At 42.0% G+C, this 19989-nt stretch overlaps 1 protein-coding gene across 3 annotated transcripts in view; it reads right to left on the reverse strand.

The window, feature by feature from the left end:
* The window catches only part of ptpn12 (protein tyrosine phosphatase non-receptor type 12), a 36708-nt gene extending 17211 nt beyond the window's left edge, over positions 1–19497 (reverse strand). For all 3 annotated transcript variants that reach the window (XM_080051258.1, XM_080051256.1, XM_080051257.1), the window contains exons 1-11: positions 18904–19497; positions 7332–7440; positions 6710–6786; positions 6411–6506; positions 5883–5921; positions 5169–5240; positions 4804–4863; positions 4324–4466; positions 3546–3612; positions 3338–3415; positions 2169–2267 (exon numbers count right to left, since the gene is read on the reverse strand). In XM_080051258.1, coding sequence (XP_079907384.1) covers positions 2169–2267; positions 3338–3415; positions 3546–3612; positions 4324–4466; positions 4804–4863; positions 5169–5240; positions 5883–5921; positions 6411–6506; positions 6710–6786; positions 7332–7440; positions 18904–19005 — 942 coding nt within the window. In that variant the 5' untranslated portion in view covers positions 19006–19497. The remainder of the gene's footprint in view (positions 1–2168; positions 2268–3337; positions 3416–3545; positions 3613–4323; positions 4467–4803; positions 4864–5168; positions 5241–5882; positions 5922–6410; positions 6507–6709; positions 6787–7331; positions 7441–18903) is intronic.
* Positions 19498–19989: the final 492 nt, after the last annotated feature.

The following is a 19989-nucleotide window of genomic DNA, read 5'->3' on the forward strand; positions in this document are numbered from 1 at the left end:
TGTGTTTTTTTTTCGTACACACAAATAGCCGGGGGCTGCTATACTGCTGAGCTCAGCTTTCAGTAAAAACAAAAAAGTTAACTGCTTAGCGCTCCCTCTCTCTCTCTTAAGTCATTATGTGTGTAAAACAATCTGTTCACACCAAATTAAACTGAGTTGGACATGTTGTCATGGGCAAAATGGCTTTTTTTATTACCTAAAAGTAGCCTCAGAAATCTGGCTTATTCTGCAGTGTACGCCAAACAGCTAGCCAAAATGACTCACATTTACACTTGTTGCACTCACTCTTGCTTGTTATTTTAAACTTTAGCCACAAACAAATGTAGTAAAGACTATGAAAGTAAAGTAAAGAGAGTATGCGACTGCACCCCCTTTGGCTTGGCTGTATATGCATGTCCGTGTGCGTTGGGAGAATCAATGTTGCAGGAATACTTCAGAGAGCGGTGGCGCCTGTGTTAGCAGAAAAATTGCGTGTGGGATGCGTGTATGTGTAGGCATATTGTTCGCACTGCCGTTGAGAGCACCTGTGTGGGTGTTTTTAGTCACTGACAATGGCTTGACTGGACATGAGTCAATGTGTATATATTATGCACATGAGTCAGTACAGCACACTGATTATATTTTGCTGACCGTGTGTGTGTGTGTGTGTGTGTGTGTGTGTGTGTGTGTGTGTGTGTGTGTGTGCGTGCGTGCGTGCGTGTGCACTGCGTTCTTGGACTTGCAACTATGTAAGAGATAATGACAAGGTTATTTTCAGAAGCCACAAACGTATGCTGGAGTTGTTGTTTTTCTCTATATACACCACACCTACTCCTCACACACACCTGCTATGAACAAATGATTAATAGCCCCAACTAAGTAGTAGTATATTGTAGTTCCGCAAAGTGTATGATACTACAATACACTGGGTTAGTTTGTGCCCATTTTAGATATTTTAGGTTCAGTTTTGTTTTGTGTGTCCATCCGTCTCTTTCAAGGGTCACCCCTTTCCCAACGGATGCTTGAGTCTATTCTCAGACTCAAAGTGCATTCTGGGAGAGAGGGGGGGTGATGTCATCACAGCTTCCCAAGCAGGAAGTCAACTACTGGAATGCTGCCAATGCACTCTCCCTCATCGTCCCTACTGTGTCCTCTGTGTGTCTGTTAAGGATTCATCCAATTGTGCGCACACACACACACACACACCTTCTCACTGATCCTTTTGTCCCCTTGGCATTCTGCTTTCTATCTCCACACACCTACATAACAGTGTTGGGGAGCGAACTGGTTCAACTGCATTTTCGAATACAGATTATTTTCAATCATGTTAACTTCTCACCACTACAGAGGTCTATACTATATTTTTTTTAATAAAGTAGCGTGATATTTAAATGATTCATACTGGAAAATCAACTACGTTTGACAGCTACTCTGTCCTACAAGAAGCAAGATGGGAGCTAGTCCAGTGTCGGCCCCTCACTCTCTGCTTCATTGTGTCAATAAATCCCTTAAGAGTTATACAATAACAATCCTACCTGTATGTGTTTATTGCATTCATCAACAGTCGATGTCAAGTGCAATGGTTTTCAGTGACTAAAGCTACTTTTTTTGGAGTAGCTTTTTTAGTGTATTTCAATAATAGTGTAGTAGCAGTAGCTTTCCATAGCAGTAGCTTCCCATACATATTGATGTGGGATGTTTTTTCTTAATTTTCTAAATATGCTCTTTTTTGTTATACGGGTTAACTTTTTGGTTTTGTTTTAATTGTCGCACAATGGGAGAAGGAACGGGGACAATTAAGCACGCTCTGTATGTGGTGTGTGTGTGTTTGTTTGGGAGAAATCGAGTACGCCGTGAAGTAAATTAAAACGAGGGCAGCGGTGACTGACAGAGCAACGTTTTTTTTTTCTTGTCGTTTGTTTCAAATATGTCTATGTGCCTGCATTCCTCTGAGACTTCCCCGTAGAGAGAGAAAGACCTCTCACTGTTTGGCACACACACTCATTTTTTTTCTCTCTCTTTCTCTCACTTTTCTGAAAGATTCTCCTCTCCTTCCCCTGTGACTAATTATTTCGCGGGGTGTTTTTTTTCTCTCCCTCACTTCGAGTGCATTACTCAGCGACATCCTGTCTTTCTTTAACACCAGACAGAAAGCACACAATATTTTTCTTGCGTGCGCGTCATCATACCATGCCGTCGTGTATGTGCCCGCCGGTAGGGCTCTCCAGTAGCTGCAGTTGTTTCTGAAAGAGCTGCGCGATCGCCCGATGTACTAACTCGTACTGCTCCTGTTGAGAGAGAGACAGAGAGAGATAGACAAATACACAATGAACAGGATTGTTGTTAAAGGCAAACGAGAAAAGTTAAATTGAGGAGAAGAAAGATTTTCAGCAAATCAATACCAAAGCAGAAAAAACATTCTCCATGTCTTGCCTCAGAAAAAACAACATTCACAAGGCTATGAAATACAACCTGTGTGAAAACAATAGAAGCACCTTCACTGATGCTCAGTGATTTCATCTCATGACCTTCCCGTGAAGGTAGTTACTGTGTTTAACTGAGTTACAAGTACTGGCTTGAAGACTTTGAATTCAAACCCGTTTCAATGTCGATTCTAAACGATTCTAACCCCTAATTCGAGCCCATTTCCCCTCTCTATGTCAGCCGTGTGTGTTTGTGTGTGGGAGGACGCTGGTTGTTTTTTTGTTAAACCAGACATTATTATCATGAATATATAGCATTGAAAGCTACAAATATGAGTTGTCAGTTACCTAAAGCTGAGATGCATATGTTCAATGCGGCGAAAATGCAAACACACCCATGTGAAAAATTTGGAAAAACAACCTCAACCTGTTGTCATATTAATTTATTTTATACAGCCCAATATCACAAACAGCAATATACCTCAGTGGGCTTCACAGTTCGTACAAAATATGACAATGTAACTCAACAAGGGACGTTACTTAAAAGGCAAGAGAGAGTAATTAAGTTAGTAATTATGTCTGTAACTTCCCAAATACTTCTGTTTTACATCCGAAATATGTCTGTTTAAAAGTTAAAAAAATTACTTTAAATGAATAAATATTAGAGAACATGCTCTGCATAATTCAGGTAGTTTTGAAATGCCTTTCCTGCGGTGTACGTAATGGCCATACATGTTGCTTAAACCGGGTTGCTTCATTTCCAAAACCAGATTTGCAACCTCTGAGGGGGTAAAGGAACTAAATGTTCTTCTTTACCCTTTTCAAACACCCAGTTGAGAGACACTTGCATCTGGTGGAAATCTATTCATCCCACAACCAGTGTGAATGGGAAATACAACACTGTGTGTAAAGACGAATTTAAATGGAAAACGGACCTTGGTCTGAACGGCAGAGTGTCGTTGCGTCCTCATCTCTTGGATCAACCGAAAAACGTTAAAATCTTCTGGAATTTTCTTTAGAAGCAAACGACACAATTAATGGGTTAACCGTCATTTGAAACTTAGTGTGTATTTGTACAGGTATGTTTAGGTATGTGTAGGAGTGTGTGTGTGTGTGTGTGTGTGTGTGTGTGTGTTCACATACCCCAGCCTTGAGGAGGTTCCACGTATAGTCGATAGCACAGATAGCACCCGTCCTCCCACAGCCTGCACTGTAAAGTCAAAGTCAGACGGATTAGATTAAAAAGGAGGTGCACTCGTAAAGGCTCATAAACACAACATAAATCTACAGAAAAACACACTCCTTAACATAAATTACGGATAACTATTCCAGGGGGGGGCACCAATTCCAGGCGGATCACATGTAGGCTATGTTTGCTTGCATGCGACGACATTTCACCCAGACAGGATGGAGACAGTAGCTTCACCAATGCTCCCTGACACATGAACATCATAAAACTTTATCTCATGCTGTCATAGGAGCCTCTGCTACTCTAACAAGCACAGTTTCCCTCCCCAACACACACGCAGACAAACATGCAGACACACTGTAACAGGGCACATCAACCCACACACAAGGCTTTCTTTACAGATGCGGAGACACCGCTTTGAGTCCTGCTGTGTAACAGAGGAACCAGGAAATGTCCTCTGGCTGCTCATTATAGCTGATTGCACACACATGGAGTCCGTGTGTGTGTGTGTGTGTGTGTGTGTGTGTGTGTGTGTGTGTGTGTGTGCGTAAACAGCAGAGGGCCTAAATCTAAAGGCCTAACAGTGTTTATTTTAATTGTATACTTTTAAACTTCTTCAGCATTGGAAGTTTCTTACTGGTGGAGGAGTAAAGGTGATCACACCATATATCATGATTGTTCTATGATTGTGTTCCCAGGCTGCACACAGTATGTTACTAGTGTACTACCAACCTGCAGTGTATACATAAAGGGACGTCATCATTGTCTTGGTATTCTCTCATTAGTGCGATCATATCCAGTATGGAGTCAAACGACGAGGGCACGTCGTGATCCGGCCAGTTCATATAATGGAACTGTGTAAACCTCCGAGTTTCCTGCAGGGAGACATAAGGGAAGGGGGGGGGGGGGGGGTTCAAAGGCGGAGGGTCAATGTAAGGTCAGCCAAATTTAAATACCAGGCCAAGAGGACAAAGAGAATGTGAGGGCAATTCCATGATAACATACATTTTTTTTAGCAAGATTTGCAAGAAAAAATTATGATTTGCTTTACATACAGGAATAGTATTCTGATATATATATATTATTACAATAGAATAGTGCTTTGGACTGTTCAATTTGATTATGTGATTTGGCGTAGGTTGGCAACAGGATTTAAGAAAACTGCCTTCATGGATGAAATAAAGTGAGTGGGCAACACATCAGAGAACTTACATTCTCATACTCCACCATCAAAGTCCTGATATAATAATCTGTTCTGGTCTGCTCTGATTCCTGGAAAACAAGGAGAGAACATTGACACGATGTTTGACTAAAGTGGTGATTAGGTCAAAATGTGAGAAATGCACAAATCCAAAAAAACAAACAGCCCCCCCCACACTGTCTCCACACACACACACACACACACACACACACACACACACACACACACACACACACACACACACACACACACACACACACACACACACACACACACACACACACACACACACACACACACACACACACACACACACACACACACACACACACACACACACACACACACCTTTGATATTACAGATTTGTCTACTTACACAGGAGATTCTGAAAGGGCCAAAACTGGCGGGCTCCTCCTTAGGCAGTGGGAAATACCGCTCACACTTTTTCTAAAGCCGAGGAGAGAGAAAAGCAGTTAGCTTTGGCTGAGAGAAAAAAAAATACCAGACAACCAGGCCACAACTTCCTGTGCAGTGTGCGCACACACTTTCTGGTTTGAAATAAGCAATTAACATGACATGCAGAACATTGAACATGACGTTTATAGCTAATAAAGGATCAAACGCATACATACTAGTCTAGACTATATTTACATGGACGCTATTAAAGGAGACATATATATAAGTTATCTGGGCCATCAGTTTCACTTCATTATTACTTCAGTGAACATCTTAAGCTTAAAAGATAGGAGCTTGGGTCAATGCTAATTGACTGAAGGCATGGGTAAATGCCTGTAGCGTACTGTCAGTCTCTCTCTCTCTTCACAAACAAGAATGTACAAGCAGCACACAAGAGAAACACAGCAAATACTAGAAATACCGCCACCAAAAAGTATTTTCGAAAAATTTTTGTTTCATATTGGACTCAAACATTTAAGGAATAAAGTAGTAGTAACAGGTTTTAAAAGACACATAGCGTAACCTTGGTGAAGATAATAATATAAAGATGTGCGTACAGACACATGCACAAATATGTTAACATTGACATTAACACACCAACATATACAAAGGGATTAAATGCCAGCGCCTTACCCTTCCCATCTCAAACTCTCGACACGCCATTACAATCACCTGCAGAGACACAAACACAGAGGATCACAATCAACATTCACACTCGGCCTCTCACGGCTCAATCTTACATTTCCAATATTCATTGCTTTATGGTCTATGAATGTTAAGCTGAAGTTTACAAAATGAGACCAGGAGACTCAGAATATTATAAAATTTCAACCGAGGACGTCTCATTCTTTTCTGTATTCTCCTTTCCCACAGTTAGAGTGCAGACTTCAGATCATTTTTGATCATTCATACACCGATACCTCACACATATTCTCTTTGATCCTACTGGAGTAATTAATAAGGAGGGAAACTTCACGGTGCTGGTTAAACCTAATCGCAGCTCCCTCTCATAAGCTGTCTGCCTCTTAATTCCCTACTACCATATGAGAACCTTTATTTTAAATTAATTCAGTTATGACCACTTCAGTAAAAAATAAATAAAAAAACATCCTAGCTGACACAACATGGATGCTTTTAAGACATTCAATAAGCCAGACTCACAGCTACGTTGTACTCCCAGTTCATCCTCCAGAAGTCAATGACAGTGTTCTGCAGTGGGCCCTGAGTTGCGATATAAGCCTCTGGGCCATCCATACCCTATAGTGAAGCCATGAGGAGAAAGGGATTAGATGCATTTTTACCATTACACAGTTTTTCCAATACTATATCCTCAGTGAAAGGGCACTGTACAGGTTCAAATTGTACAAGATTTTACTGTGGTTCATATCACATGTTATACAATGTAAATGCCCCATGTTTACTATAACCAAATCACAAAGCAAAGTAATTCCAGTGTTTACCTTTATGAAGTTTGCATTGACGTAATCTGTGTCCTGATTGGTCGTTTTTAACGTCAGCTTCACCCTGGTGTGATCAACTGGGGGAGAAAGAAGAAGAGGCATTAAAAAAAAAAAAAAATGTTTTTGTTTCTTTAACATTTGACAATTTATTTTTTATTTTTTTTATGTATTTAAATGGCACACAATGTCACATATCTTTAAAGCCCTGAACATAAAATACATGCCGTCATACAGAATGCAAGCTTTCACAGAGAATATATTGCCAGGCATTGCGTTTGCATGAAACATAAACAACACAACCGGGAGCTACACTGGCTCATATGGGCAGGCCAGGCACGAAGGTATTTTTAAATATGTCATCAATATCAGCGGAGGCAATGTGATATTGTTCACACCTACAGTTATGTTGCATGCATCTTCAGACAGGCAGTAAGCAAAGTACAGATACACTCACATGAAATAGCAGTTCTAGCACTGGGAGTTCTAGTGGCCAATAGACCCGTATACACACTAATTTGTCTATTTATAAGGTACACCTACCTCAAACTTATGCAGTCTAAATAACTAAACTAAATATTAGAAATACCTTTTAGTAGACAGCCAATCTTGAATCAGGACTTACATGGCAGTATATCTTTGTATCGGTTCTTCTTGACATTCTCCTCCTTCTCTCCTACATTGGTGGGGTAGATTTTCTCCGTCCTGTATTTCGTCGATAACCGCCGTAACCTCTGGAATAAACAAAAAACAAAGAGTAGCGTTAATGGTTAGGCTAGCATATGCAACATGGGTTACACACTCGTGTTTGGGAGGGTTTGTGTTTGACAGTGGTTCAAGGTTGCTTTACACAGTCGTTGAGAATATACATACAAATATGAAGACATAGTTGCTGGAAATGATGCAAAAGAACAGGACTGGGGACTTCTAGTTTTTAGTTGATATGATGACTACCGTAGATGAAAAAGTTGCATCTCAACTTGGTAATGATCTACAGCTAGAGCCACTGATCACAGCTGGAGAGGTGCTGAAAGTGATTTTTCTTATTAATATCAATATAATATGTCATATTGAGCTCAGCTACAAATAATGGGACTTTCCCCATGGACTTCCGGTTGAATTCTATCTTGCAACTTCTCCATTCATCACTTTGTTGTGGCCCCGAGTGACACGATGAAACTTTGAAGAAAAACTTCAAAAAAGGGCAGCAAAGACTTTTGTGACCAGAAATGAAAAAACTCCCGCTGCTCGACTGTGATAGCATTCACATGATATCGCTCTCTCAAGGGGCCTTTTCTTTTTAGTATTCTCTCAGTTGGATCAATCACTTCCCTCTCTGTCTCTGAGACAGTGAGGAAATTAGGCATCACACACGCACGCACAGACACACACAGACACACACACACACACACGCACAGACACACACACACGAGCTGGAGCCTCATGTAAAAAGTGACAGTACGCAATGAGGTGTACAGTAAGTATAAATAAATGACTAGTAGTAGAAGAAGTAGCAATACCTTCATACCAAGTAGATTATATCTAAAAACCTAGACATAAATAAGAGAAGGCACCATCATTAAAACAATAACCAAATCAACAACAAATCTCTCTCCCATCACAACTTCCAACTCTTCAATATTATTTGTTATTCTCTGAAAGTAGTCTTTTTTGAAATACGGTAGTTTTAGAAAACTGATGAACTGCCTGCCGAACTCACAGAACACACACACACACACACACTTTAAACTGGCGGCACAGAGCACCCCGAAGACAGAGTTTTTCACCTTTAATTTCGAAAAACCACAACGTCAGACTATCAGAGAGCGAGGGAGAGGAAACAAGGGAGGGAGAGGGAGCTTGAGAGGTGCACACAGAGACTGTGGGCGGCAACACAGCTGTGTGTGTGTGTGTGTGTGTGTATTTGTGTGGTAATAGCATTAGCGGCTCCTCAGGCCTCATGTGAATTACATTTCCAACAGAGATCTGCTTCTGTGCTGGGCCAGAGCCCGGGAAGGCACATCTACACATCTACACACACACACACACACACACACACACACACACACACACACACACACACACACACACACACACACACACACACACACACACACACACACACACACACACACACACACACACACACACACACACACACACACACACACACACACACACACACACACACACACACACACACACACACACACGAGCAGAGACGGCTGATTTGTAATGGTTTAGTTTGCGATTCCCCCATTCCCCCAACCCACAAAAGACATTATGTGTAGAGACAAACATACACACAGAGTCCGCCTTCTATCACTGTAGTGATGTAAGCCAAAATCAACCCCTCATGTGTTGTGAGTCTGACAATTACTGTTCATCTACTGGTTCATTCATCACACAGTTGAATTATTGATCTGTAAATACGCCTCAAATACATACAGGATCTATTGTGTTTAAAAGTTTGATACATTATCATATTTAAAAAGAATCTTGGATGAGACCAATAAGCTTCTGTCTGTCTCAACCTTTTGCTCTGTATTTTTTTTCCATTGTCCCAGACAGACCCTGTTTCTAATTAGCTGTACTTCCTCCCTTACGTAAAACACACACACACAAGCATGTGTGTGCACTCACAAATGATGGGTAAGCCTAGGGGATGAGAAAAGAGAGGGAAGAATTGAAGGAGAGGAGATTTGGGTCTATTTTTGAGAAAGGAGGAGAAAACAAGTGATTTGGAGAAATAGCATGGGGGGGGGGGTTGCACGTGAACAGGGCGGAAGGAGGGAGAGCCAAGGCTTTTAAGAGGCTCTTTGGTAACTGAGTTAATGGGTTCTTTTATTCCTCCTTTCTGTCGTTCATTCACACGCTCCTTTTACACACGCTGTCGCTTCGCACTAGCTTCTCCCCTGAATGGAGGGAGGGGGGGGGGGGCAGAGAAACATAAACATCCTTGTTTTCCATCACTACTCAAGTGCACTACTCACTTCAAATCCCATGTGTTTCACAACGGTTGGTGAGTGGTGTATCAATTCCTCCAGAATGACAACAAGTGGATGATACAAGGATGATAGTGAAACATGTAGAGTCTAGTTTGAACGCTGCGTGTCTCACAATGTGTGTTTGATGGGAGCTAAGAGCTGCATGTGATAGTCTTGGACTTATATCTTCGTCTTGTGGACTGTAAGTATGACAAAATAAGCTATTTAAATAATCACTTTGGGCTCTGGGGAATTGTGTCAGACAGGCATAGTAACTACTTTCAATGAATCCATTAATCAAAGAACTAATAATTCAATGCATATTGGCCCTAGGAGGTAAATGCTCATTACAACAGTTTTCTCCAGTTCATGTTGCTTTTGTAGTATGACAACTATGTAACACAGAAAGATACCAACTATTTAAAAAGGTAGCTGGAACTGCTAACCGTCTAACATTTCTGATATAAATATTAATTTAACAATTAACTGGGAGGAATAGGAAAATGACTGCTGCAACTAACTTTTATTTTTGGTTTCAGATCATCAGAATACCAGTGAAGTTCATCACCAGAATGTGGACCGCAACAGGGACAAGGTTGTGCACAAGAGTGTATAGGTACATCTTCACATCACAGGAAAGACAAGCCACCGAAACACTAGAAGACTCATGAAAAGAGCTTTCTATGGTTTTCACAGCTTTCTAAAGACAAGAATGCACCGAAAAGCACCCACGCAGCACTTTCTGCTCACGTCTGCAAAATGTGTGAAGCAGGGTTAGTCAAACTAAGACAGCTGATGGGACTTATGACGGCCGAGGGTTTTCACTTGCACTTTTTCAATTTATGATCTTTTAATAAAATATCCATAATGCCACTTGTCACCTCACTGCAATACTTTGATAGTTTTTTTGGGCCTCAGAATGACAAGCAGAAATGATTGAAATGAGAGAAAATCGTTCTCACGCAGGCTTCATTTCCTTCCAATTCTATTTTATTACCTTTTATAATCCTTTTCCCGTTTCGAAATTCTTTCTTACTTCACCATCAGTCAGGGAAATGTAAAACAGCGTGACCGAGTTGCCCAGTTTCCTGTGAACGCTCCACTTCCACACACACACACAAACAGAGGGCGTTTCCCCCCAAAAAATCCAGTCTCGACTTCACAGACCCCCTTCAGGGTGTGCGACCGAGTCATGTGAGCTCTCTCGCTCTCACACACACACTTCTTCACAGTGACTTGAATTGGCCTAAAATGACTGGAGGGTGCCAGCAGGGCCATTACTGGGCAGAGAGAGAGAGAGAGAAACAGATGGAGAGACCATAAAAGATTAAAAAAGAGATTATGAAATGCAGAATAGAAAGAACACTGGAGAGGTGGATGTGGGTTGAAAAAAAAATAGAGATGTAGTTTTTAGTGGGTCTAACCTACTTTCTGTCTCCTGGCTGAATAAGTCAGCATCTCTGTACTTCCGTGGCACACACTGAATAATTCACACACACACAAGAGTGTGTGTAGTCAGGAAGTAGGTGTGTCGAGTGCTATATAGCCGCAAAGAGGTTGTACTGACGGTCACCTTTGATGCACACACACACACACACACACACACACACACACACACACACTATAGGCTAAAATAGGTCACCCCCTTTACAATGCTCTCAGAAAAAAATCCATCTCCTGCACTGCCAGCATGCTTGGAAAAGATGCACTGCCGCAGCACGGAGACTAAAAGGGGCTGTCACTCAGCCTCTCTCTCTCTCTCTCCTGTCAGATCAATACACTGGATTGGTACTCTCTCTCTCTCTCTCTCCCTATGTGGCCTTGGTGTCCCAAATCAGCACAATAGAAAATCTGCAGTCATATTCAGTTCAACAGAAAAATGTGCGTGCACCAAGTGTTTTGCATTAGCAGCACTGTTAATCAATTAAGAACAAAACGAAATTGCAGCTGCAGGAGGGGGTTACGATATTAAAAAGCAGTATTAAAGGATCAGTTTTGGGCAATCCACTTTCTTCTTGCTGATATCACCTCTGTACGCTTGATATGTAGGTGGAGAAAAACAGCTAAATAGCTTACCTTAGCTAACTATAGCTTAGATCAGCGAAGCTTAGCATAAAGGATGCAGACTAGGAAGTGTAGGTCCGGGGGTGCTGGTCTCTTTATAGGTCCATGGTGCTGATAGGTTTTTAATCTTTGGACAGAGTTGAGCTAGCCCTTTTTCCCTGTCTTTATGCTTACCTATGCTAAGCTAACCATCCATCCAACCAACCTTCTTTCTGTAGCTTCATTATGTAAATGTACAGACATGAATTCCCAAAATGTAGATATTCCTTTGTGTTTTGTAAAAAAAAATAAAAAACGTTACTCTGAGAATAGGTCACCATGTCAGGTGTACACTCTTTACTTTAGCTCAACGGCGCTCACAATCAAGCTCAATCACTGAGGAAATAATATGAAACCACACCCTGCCGTGTGTGTGTGTGTGTGTGTGTGTGTGTGTGTCTCCGAGAGAGACCTCCTCATTAGCTGAAGATCCTGATAAGGATAATGTCTGATGACTGGCATCAGTTGGGGAGCTGCGCACGCACAGTACACCCACACACAAACACACACGTCTTTCCCTTCACTTCATGGCTACTGGCCAATATAGGTCAGTGGAGCACTGATAGCATGAGTAGTAGCATGACAGTCGCGCTGACATGCATGAGTTTAACAGTCTGTCAATCACTGGCACAAAGCAGCATGTGCTCTCCTGTAACTCAACCACTGTAATATGTATAAGTTCCCAAACTGAAGGCCTACTCTGTTATGTAATTCACACAGGAGGCAACATGTTCAACCTGTGAACATGACGAATGTCTTATGATGAATAAGACACTAAAGTGATTTAAACACCAAACACATGTTTCAATCCCAACTCATTGACATAGGATAATTGTGTGTTCAAGGAGTGTATAACCAGTGTCTATATGCTTGTATGTGGTCGGTGGTAAGCTCAAACTGGCCGAAGGAAACACCTGGCCTGAACTGAAAGCACCCGCTTCAAACAGCCATTACAAACCACAGTCACATTTGGGTGCCCACTTCCTTTGTAACATTAAATCTCAGCGTTGCGTGAACAGTAAATTACACAAAGCCAGACACAAGTGTGTGTGTGTAAGAATAAACCTACTCGTATACAGCTCCCTCTGACCGATGATGAGTCAGCATGTTTGTGCCTTTTCAATGTGAGGAGACTAAACATAGTGGACAGAGAAAATAAAAGCAAGCGCAAGGAAGTAGTGGGGTCTGGGGAAACATAATTACTGCCACCAACTGTTTATCTGATTACTCAGTACTTATCAAATATCAAGTTCTTCTTACAGCATGACCTCCCCTATCTCTGCACTATCATTTGGGTCTGAGAATAAGTTAGAAAGCCATGCATAAAATAATGTCCAAAAACTCACTTAATAATAAAGCTCAGGCATTATGGATATCATCAACAGGGATATCATTACGGAAAGCACTGAGAGCCGGGGCACCTTTCTAGAGCCCAAACACACAACCTGAGGGGCTAGGAGGACATGTTTGAATTTCCAGCTTTCAGAGAAATGGTTCTCTGCTGCCATTCTAAGCAAACAGAGTTCACATTCACCCAGCATTTCCCCGGGCGTAATTTTTCCCCGCTCTGGACCTCGGCTGTGCAGGAAGCAGATGTGGACAAACCGCATATAATCCCAATCATCTGGGACAGCAGCTCATTGTGTGTGCGCAGTGTTTTGTGTGTGCGTGTATTAATCACTTTCCTGCTTGTATATATACAGGGGGGGGGGGGGGGGGGGGGGGTCACACTGCTGAACCTTTGCTCAGTCATAAGCCAGATTTCAAAACTCATAACTTCAAAGTGCCTACGTGATTTTATACATCGCTCACTCTTACTCGACCCCTTGTTTTCAGTGTTCATTCATATGCCTTTGTTTGTGTTTATTTACTGATATTATAGCAACCTAATACACTACTTTGCCCGGCTAAGACATTTCAGCGGAGCGTATGCTAATAACGCATGTGTGTTCGTTTCGTGTGTGTTATCACGGCCCAAGATGACGCCTCCATGTATCCATTTACTCTCACCTGAGTCACACATTACACAAACATTCTTGTTGGTGGGTCAGCTAGCTTTCGTCACGCTAAGCCACACACACACACACACATACACACACACTAAGCCGTGAAACCGAGTGGGTGAGAAACAAGGAAGGCTTGTGACACCCGAAGAAATTGGGAAGTCTAGTTGCGGTGGTTGACACACACACACACACACACACACACACACACAAAAAGGGAAACCGACCTCCGCAGTGGACCCCCCTGCATCCATGCAAAAAAAGAGAAAAAGCTAATAAAAGTCCACAGCCGTACAAACAAACACCAGGCTTCTCGGTTTTTTCTAGCCAGCGATGGAAGATGGCCTAGGGGACAGACATGAGAAGATTTTACTAGCTACTGTATAAACCCCAATAAAAAAAATATTGTTTATTACTTTTCCTAGTAGTTTCAGATATACTACATCAATACTTCATTCATTCAATCAACCAGTCTGATAGAAATGCTTCTTGAAACGTGTGCATCTTAGATTAAAACAAAAAAAAAACGGTCAAAGAAACAGCAGCACAAGATCCTCCAAGGATGTTATTTGAGCAAATGAACAGTTATACTCTGTGACTGCCTTTGCATAGTTAATGCTTGTTAATGTTAATTCGGGGAAAGCTCTGAACTATTTCTGTATAAGGTTCCCTAAACAGTAAAAACACAGGTCTGCCCTTCTCCTGAAAAACACACAGCATGTGCTGCTGGCATTAGCCCTCCATGCTGCTAATGGGGTCCTTGCATCCAGTGACCAGTGTGGTGTTTGTGTAGGCTGAGCTGGGAGATACATGGGCATAAAGGCTTCCAGATCATCTGCTGCAGGCTTATGGGCGTGCGCACACACACACACACACTGAGAGAGAGGAAGGGGAAGCCCCCTGGTGACAGTGGAAATTGTTACTACACTCAAACACAACCCCACAAGAATGCACACACACACACATTGTGTAGCATGTTAGCCACTGTCACATCTCATTTTCTGGCCTCCCCTCTGAGTGTTTTATGTCTGCACGACAGGACACGTGTTTAGAGAAGCGTGTGTTTGCACTTTTTGTCTTTCTTTGATGTGCTACTTGGGAGTCATCAGCGTGCAAAGGATTGGGGCAGGGGCAGGAAAACACACACACACTGATCTCTGTCTAATGGTCTAAACCATGTCTAGACTACAATGTTGAGTCCAGTGTTCCTAAAAACAGGTAGAGAAACAAAATAAAAGTTGGTGCGATGACACATAGGTAACATGCACTTCACAGGCTAGGGAACAGATCACACAGATATTTAGCTGAAGCTGTGCAAAAAAAAAAAAACCTTAAATAACCTCATCCTATCTCATACATGGCCCACACAAAATCCAGGCATCTTTTAACATTTCAGACCTATGTTCATGTGCCTCACAAGGACACCTAACAGACGACGTGTTGGTATGAATTTGCACTCTCAGCTCCATGCGCAACAAGTAAAACATTGCGCCCTCTTTAACACCACTATCACGCTGCCAGGGTTTGAAGATTTACTGTCTCAAAAAAGCCTGGCTTAAACACTGAGGCATTTCTGGATGAAAGCGTTCTGTAACGGCATGTTTCTCTCTGCCTACATGTTACAGAAGGTTTCCCATAACACAGAGAGGTCACAAGCTCACTGCTGCCTGTGGCTTGTGTGTGTGTCTATCAACAGCTCTGTGTTCAATCAACAACACAGCCAGAACAGTAAGCCAGCAATAAATCATTTGGAAGGATGTGTTGTTCACAAGTTATGACCACAAAGATTCACACCTAATTCAAATGTTCTATATATGACAAAAGATTTGATCATTGCAGCCGTGACCACTGCACCTGTTGAATGAATGCTTGCAACTTCTTGTAAATCTTCTGTCTGCACACAAAGTTGCCTCTGTAACTGGCTATTTGTTTAAAAAAAAATATATATGTCTTAAATGAGTCCCCTTATACCTGGTTTGGGAAGCTGTGGGTTGACAGAGCCAGTTGGTTTTGCGGCACCAACAACTGCACAGATGCCCCAATTTTGCAGAAGGTGCAAGGACTCACCGCTACCCAGTTTGCCTTTCGTCCGATCTGTGAATTAAGGCTGCTGCATTATCATCAGACTAGTTTGGTTAAAATGACACTGTGGGCCTTTTACTGCTGACATGCTGCATCATATCATTGCTACAGCTTACGCATTTAAAAGAGTTTTGAGTTAATGATGTTTCTCCATACAAAGTCACTTAAAAGAACACTCCTAAAACTATCAACCCCCCTGTACCATTTCTGACAACCAAATTGGGTCAGAAAAATGTTCCTGGTGGGTAAAGACATGACAAGGGCACGGTAACAATCGAATGAGACACACATGTGGATGCCAGCCAGGTGGACGAAAATGCAAAGTTCGGTTCACTTTTTCAAACAGCTCCGAAATAGAAATTAACAAAGCAATGTCAAGGCCAATTCTGTGCCCTAACAGCACTGTAATTATGCCTGTAAAACACATTCTATATAACAACAATGGGCAATTAAAGTGGTGTTATGTCAGGAGTGTTCTGTAGACTCCGTGTGACAGGGAGCACACACCCCGCCCATGTGCTTGTGGTATTGCAAATCGACAGCTTTACGTCAAGCTCGAAATTGGTACGAAAGCTAGAGCACTTATTTAGATGTTGACCGTGATAGTCTTGATTGTGCTTGGAAACACTGGCCAACTCAATCAGAACAGGTTTACCTATCTCCAAAGCTGGTGTGGTTGCTAAATAATTCAGATGAATGTCTTTAATTGGCTAGTCGGTGTTGCCAGCTCGGAGCAAATTTAGCTTCAAGCCCTGTCTACTGTACGTGAATGCAACAAAGGGTGGCGTTCAGCAAGTTTAGCATCATAGATGTGAGTGAACACTGAACAGTTTTAAGAAATAGTTCAAAAGCAAGCACTTACACTACCATTTTCAGTTGACACAAGGGCGGGGCGGAGGGATGTTTTTTCTAACTTAACAAAAACCTTTATGATCAGCTCGCCAGCGTTTCCTCAGCTGAGGGCAGTGGTTTGGGTATAGGCAGTTTGACAAGACATCATATCAGATTAGGAGGAACGGGTAGCCAATTAAAGTGCAGATGCAAAATGGTTGGTTATCAAATTTTAAAAAGTAGAGATTCGACTAGACAATTCTCCCAACTAGCTATTTCTGCATGCATACAAAGGTCTCTACATAGCAGTCGACTAGCTCCTTTTGCTCTGCCTATCCCCTCATCCATAAAGCACTTCCTACATGCCTCTCACACAGCCCCAACGCCCCCAGTAGTCTAGGTTTTGCACAACATCCGCTGGCCTCCCTGTTTAATGAAACACACACTCTCGAAAAGGACAGGACAGGCCTAGTCAAAAGCACACACACATTAAGACACAATACGAAAGAGTTTGATCTGGTTTCAGATTGTGTTGTGTGCCTGCCTAATTTCAGCAAATTGCATAGCGTTTAAGCAAAGTGTGCTGCCCAGGAAGCAGTTGATAAAGCGCCGGTTTTTAAAGCCAGGAACGAAATGTTATGAAATGGGCCAAGAAAGAATGTTGCAAGCTCCAGCAAGCAGCTTGCATGAACTAGGGAAGTAAGGAGAATGTGTGTGTGTGTGTGTGTGTGTGTGTGTGTGTGTCTTTGCAACTGTAGGAAGAAGGAGAAATGTGAATCACTCCATTCCTGACAATCAAATTGCAGCACAATAAAGCAAATCAGGAGACTTAACGTCCCCTAAACACAAGCCTTCCCTCGCCTGCTACGACTGGTTAAACTGTAACTGAGGCCTACTTTATTTGAATCCTTAAGTGGCATTCAGCGGTGGTTACATTCATTTAAACTTACAAATGAAATGCACACATACTCTCACATTAGCACTTGTATTCCCTAACATACCCCAATCAAAGCCATTAAGCCTGAATGACCACATAATTGCACAAGTGGTATTATAGACCAGCCATTCCTGTTGTGGCTATTTCAGCTATTTCACAAGCCTGCAGGACAAGTCCTATTTTGAGTCCAGAGTTTCAACACAATAACATCCAGTGAGTGATGAACGTATGAATGAGGGTCAGCAGTCACCATAAGGCCAACAAAATGTTATCAAAATAACTACTTCAATAATTAATGTCTCTTTTCCACCTCTATAACCTTTTCCCGTGTGATAACGTATTAAAATATGCTATGTGACATATGCGTAAATACAGTACAACACTCATGCACTCAATTCATCCTTTATAAAAGGCAATGATGTTTAGTCGGAACGGTTTTAATTCAACTTCACGGTCATTTTGAGAGATGTTGTATTTGATTACATTATTAACTTAAAAGTATGTAATATGTGTGTTCATATATCAATGAGGGGTCGAATCAACTAAGCATATTGAGCAGACTCTATACCAAATAAATATATTGCTTTAGCAGGAAACATGTGCTCTTAAACCTATTGCTAAATAAGCAACTACAGTCATCCCTTAAATATTTCATAGGGACGTCAAGCGATAGAATACAACAAAAACATGTAAGCTACAGGAATAGCCTACAATAGCAGATAATGCAAGCCCATTTTGATCAGTGGCTAGTAACTGCTGCTTATTGAACATCAGAGAGGACAATGAATCACTGCACTGTATCCTAACAATCATGCATGGATAGCAGACAGTGAGCCACCATAACAATTACCTACAAGCTAAGCTATTCCAACGACGCCGATTTAAAAAAAATGCCAGGAAAGTGACGTTAAATGTGTCTTGGTTTAGCCTAGTTGTTGTCTTTTAATTATTCTTTAATATTTCATAGAAACAGGACCCGATGGTGTGTCTGTCTGTGGTATAGGGAGGACAATGCTAGGCCGCCATGTAAAGCCTGGAAATGGGAGGAAAAGGAAGAGGGCCAGCCAGCAGTGTGGCCGCCCCTAGCTCACCTCCTGGGGGATACAGGGAGGGAGGGGTGCTGGGTGGGATATGGAGGAAAAGGTGGAATTTAAGAAGGGAGGGAGCTTTGGTAGAGATAGATATAAAAGGTTTAAAAAAAGGGAGGAAGGGTAGGTAGGTAGGCAGGCTGCTGTAAAATGTGTGTGGACCAACCATAAAGTCGCTGCCGAAGTTGTCCTCTCCCCTCTCCTCGTCCCCTTCGCTCATGGCCTTCACCCCCTGGATAAACTTTCTCAGGATGCCGGCTTGGTCCATCCTTCAGTCCTCTTGTAACGCCCAAAATATATAGAAAAAAAAGAATAACAACCTCGCAAAGTAGCAAGGGTAGCCTACAAACACAATAAAAATGTAACCAAAAAGGGAAACAATGGAGTGGGAAAGGGGGGAATAAATAAAAATAAATAATCTTCACGGGTCCTCCCAGAGCGTCATCGTCGGTCCACAACACAACAGCACCTTCTCGTTTTGATTATCGCCCCATGTTGTTTCTCAACCTTAGCGTCTTTCTTGGAGCTGTTTTCACAACGTTAACGGTTAGTCCAGGAGAAAAAGGTGTTCCGCTCCACGAACAAGTTTACAACCGGGGCGTAACACAGACCGTAAACACTTGGTTCCGTAAGAAAAGAGAAGTAACGACAAAAAGACACACACGTAGAGAAAAGAAAGAAAGAAAAGGAGCCTGGTTTGGTCAAGTCTGTAGGCTATCTACCCCTCCCTGTCTACCTCGGTTGCCACATTCACACACTGCTGCTCGTTATTCGCTACTGGGGAACATCCGGACTGGGCAAAACCAAGGGAGAGAACAGCCCTCCCCTTCCACGACAGAGCTGCCTGTGATTGGACGGCTCCCACACCAGAAATAAGAATCTCATTGGCTAACATGGATGTAGCTCGACCAAAGGGCCAGGTCTGACTGGATGGGATTTGTGTCAGTCGTTTTGACGCTGTTCGTTTACGTAAAACATGGAAATAGGAAAGAAAAAACACAATATAGGCCCAACAAAGTAAAATTGAGATATCGTATCATATTTAAGTAGCCAATAACATTTTATTTTATAATAATCCTTTATTTGATTACGTTACTTGACGTAAATATGTACCCTAGTCTACCGTAGGTGTAGGCTACTTTCTAAAGGTGTTTTTTGTAGGATTGTGTGGGAGAATTGTGTTTCATTACCAGTGATGTTATACTGTTGCCATTATGGTTTGTGGATGTATCTTTTAATGTTTCAAAAACCA

This window comes from Ammodytes marinus (genome assembly GCF_949987685.1).
Source record: "Ammodytes marinus genome assembly, chromosome: 22".
NCBI lineage: Eukaryota > Metazoa > Chordata > Actinopteri > Uranoscopiformes > Ammodytidae > Ammodytes > Ammodytes marinus.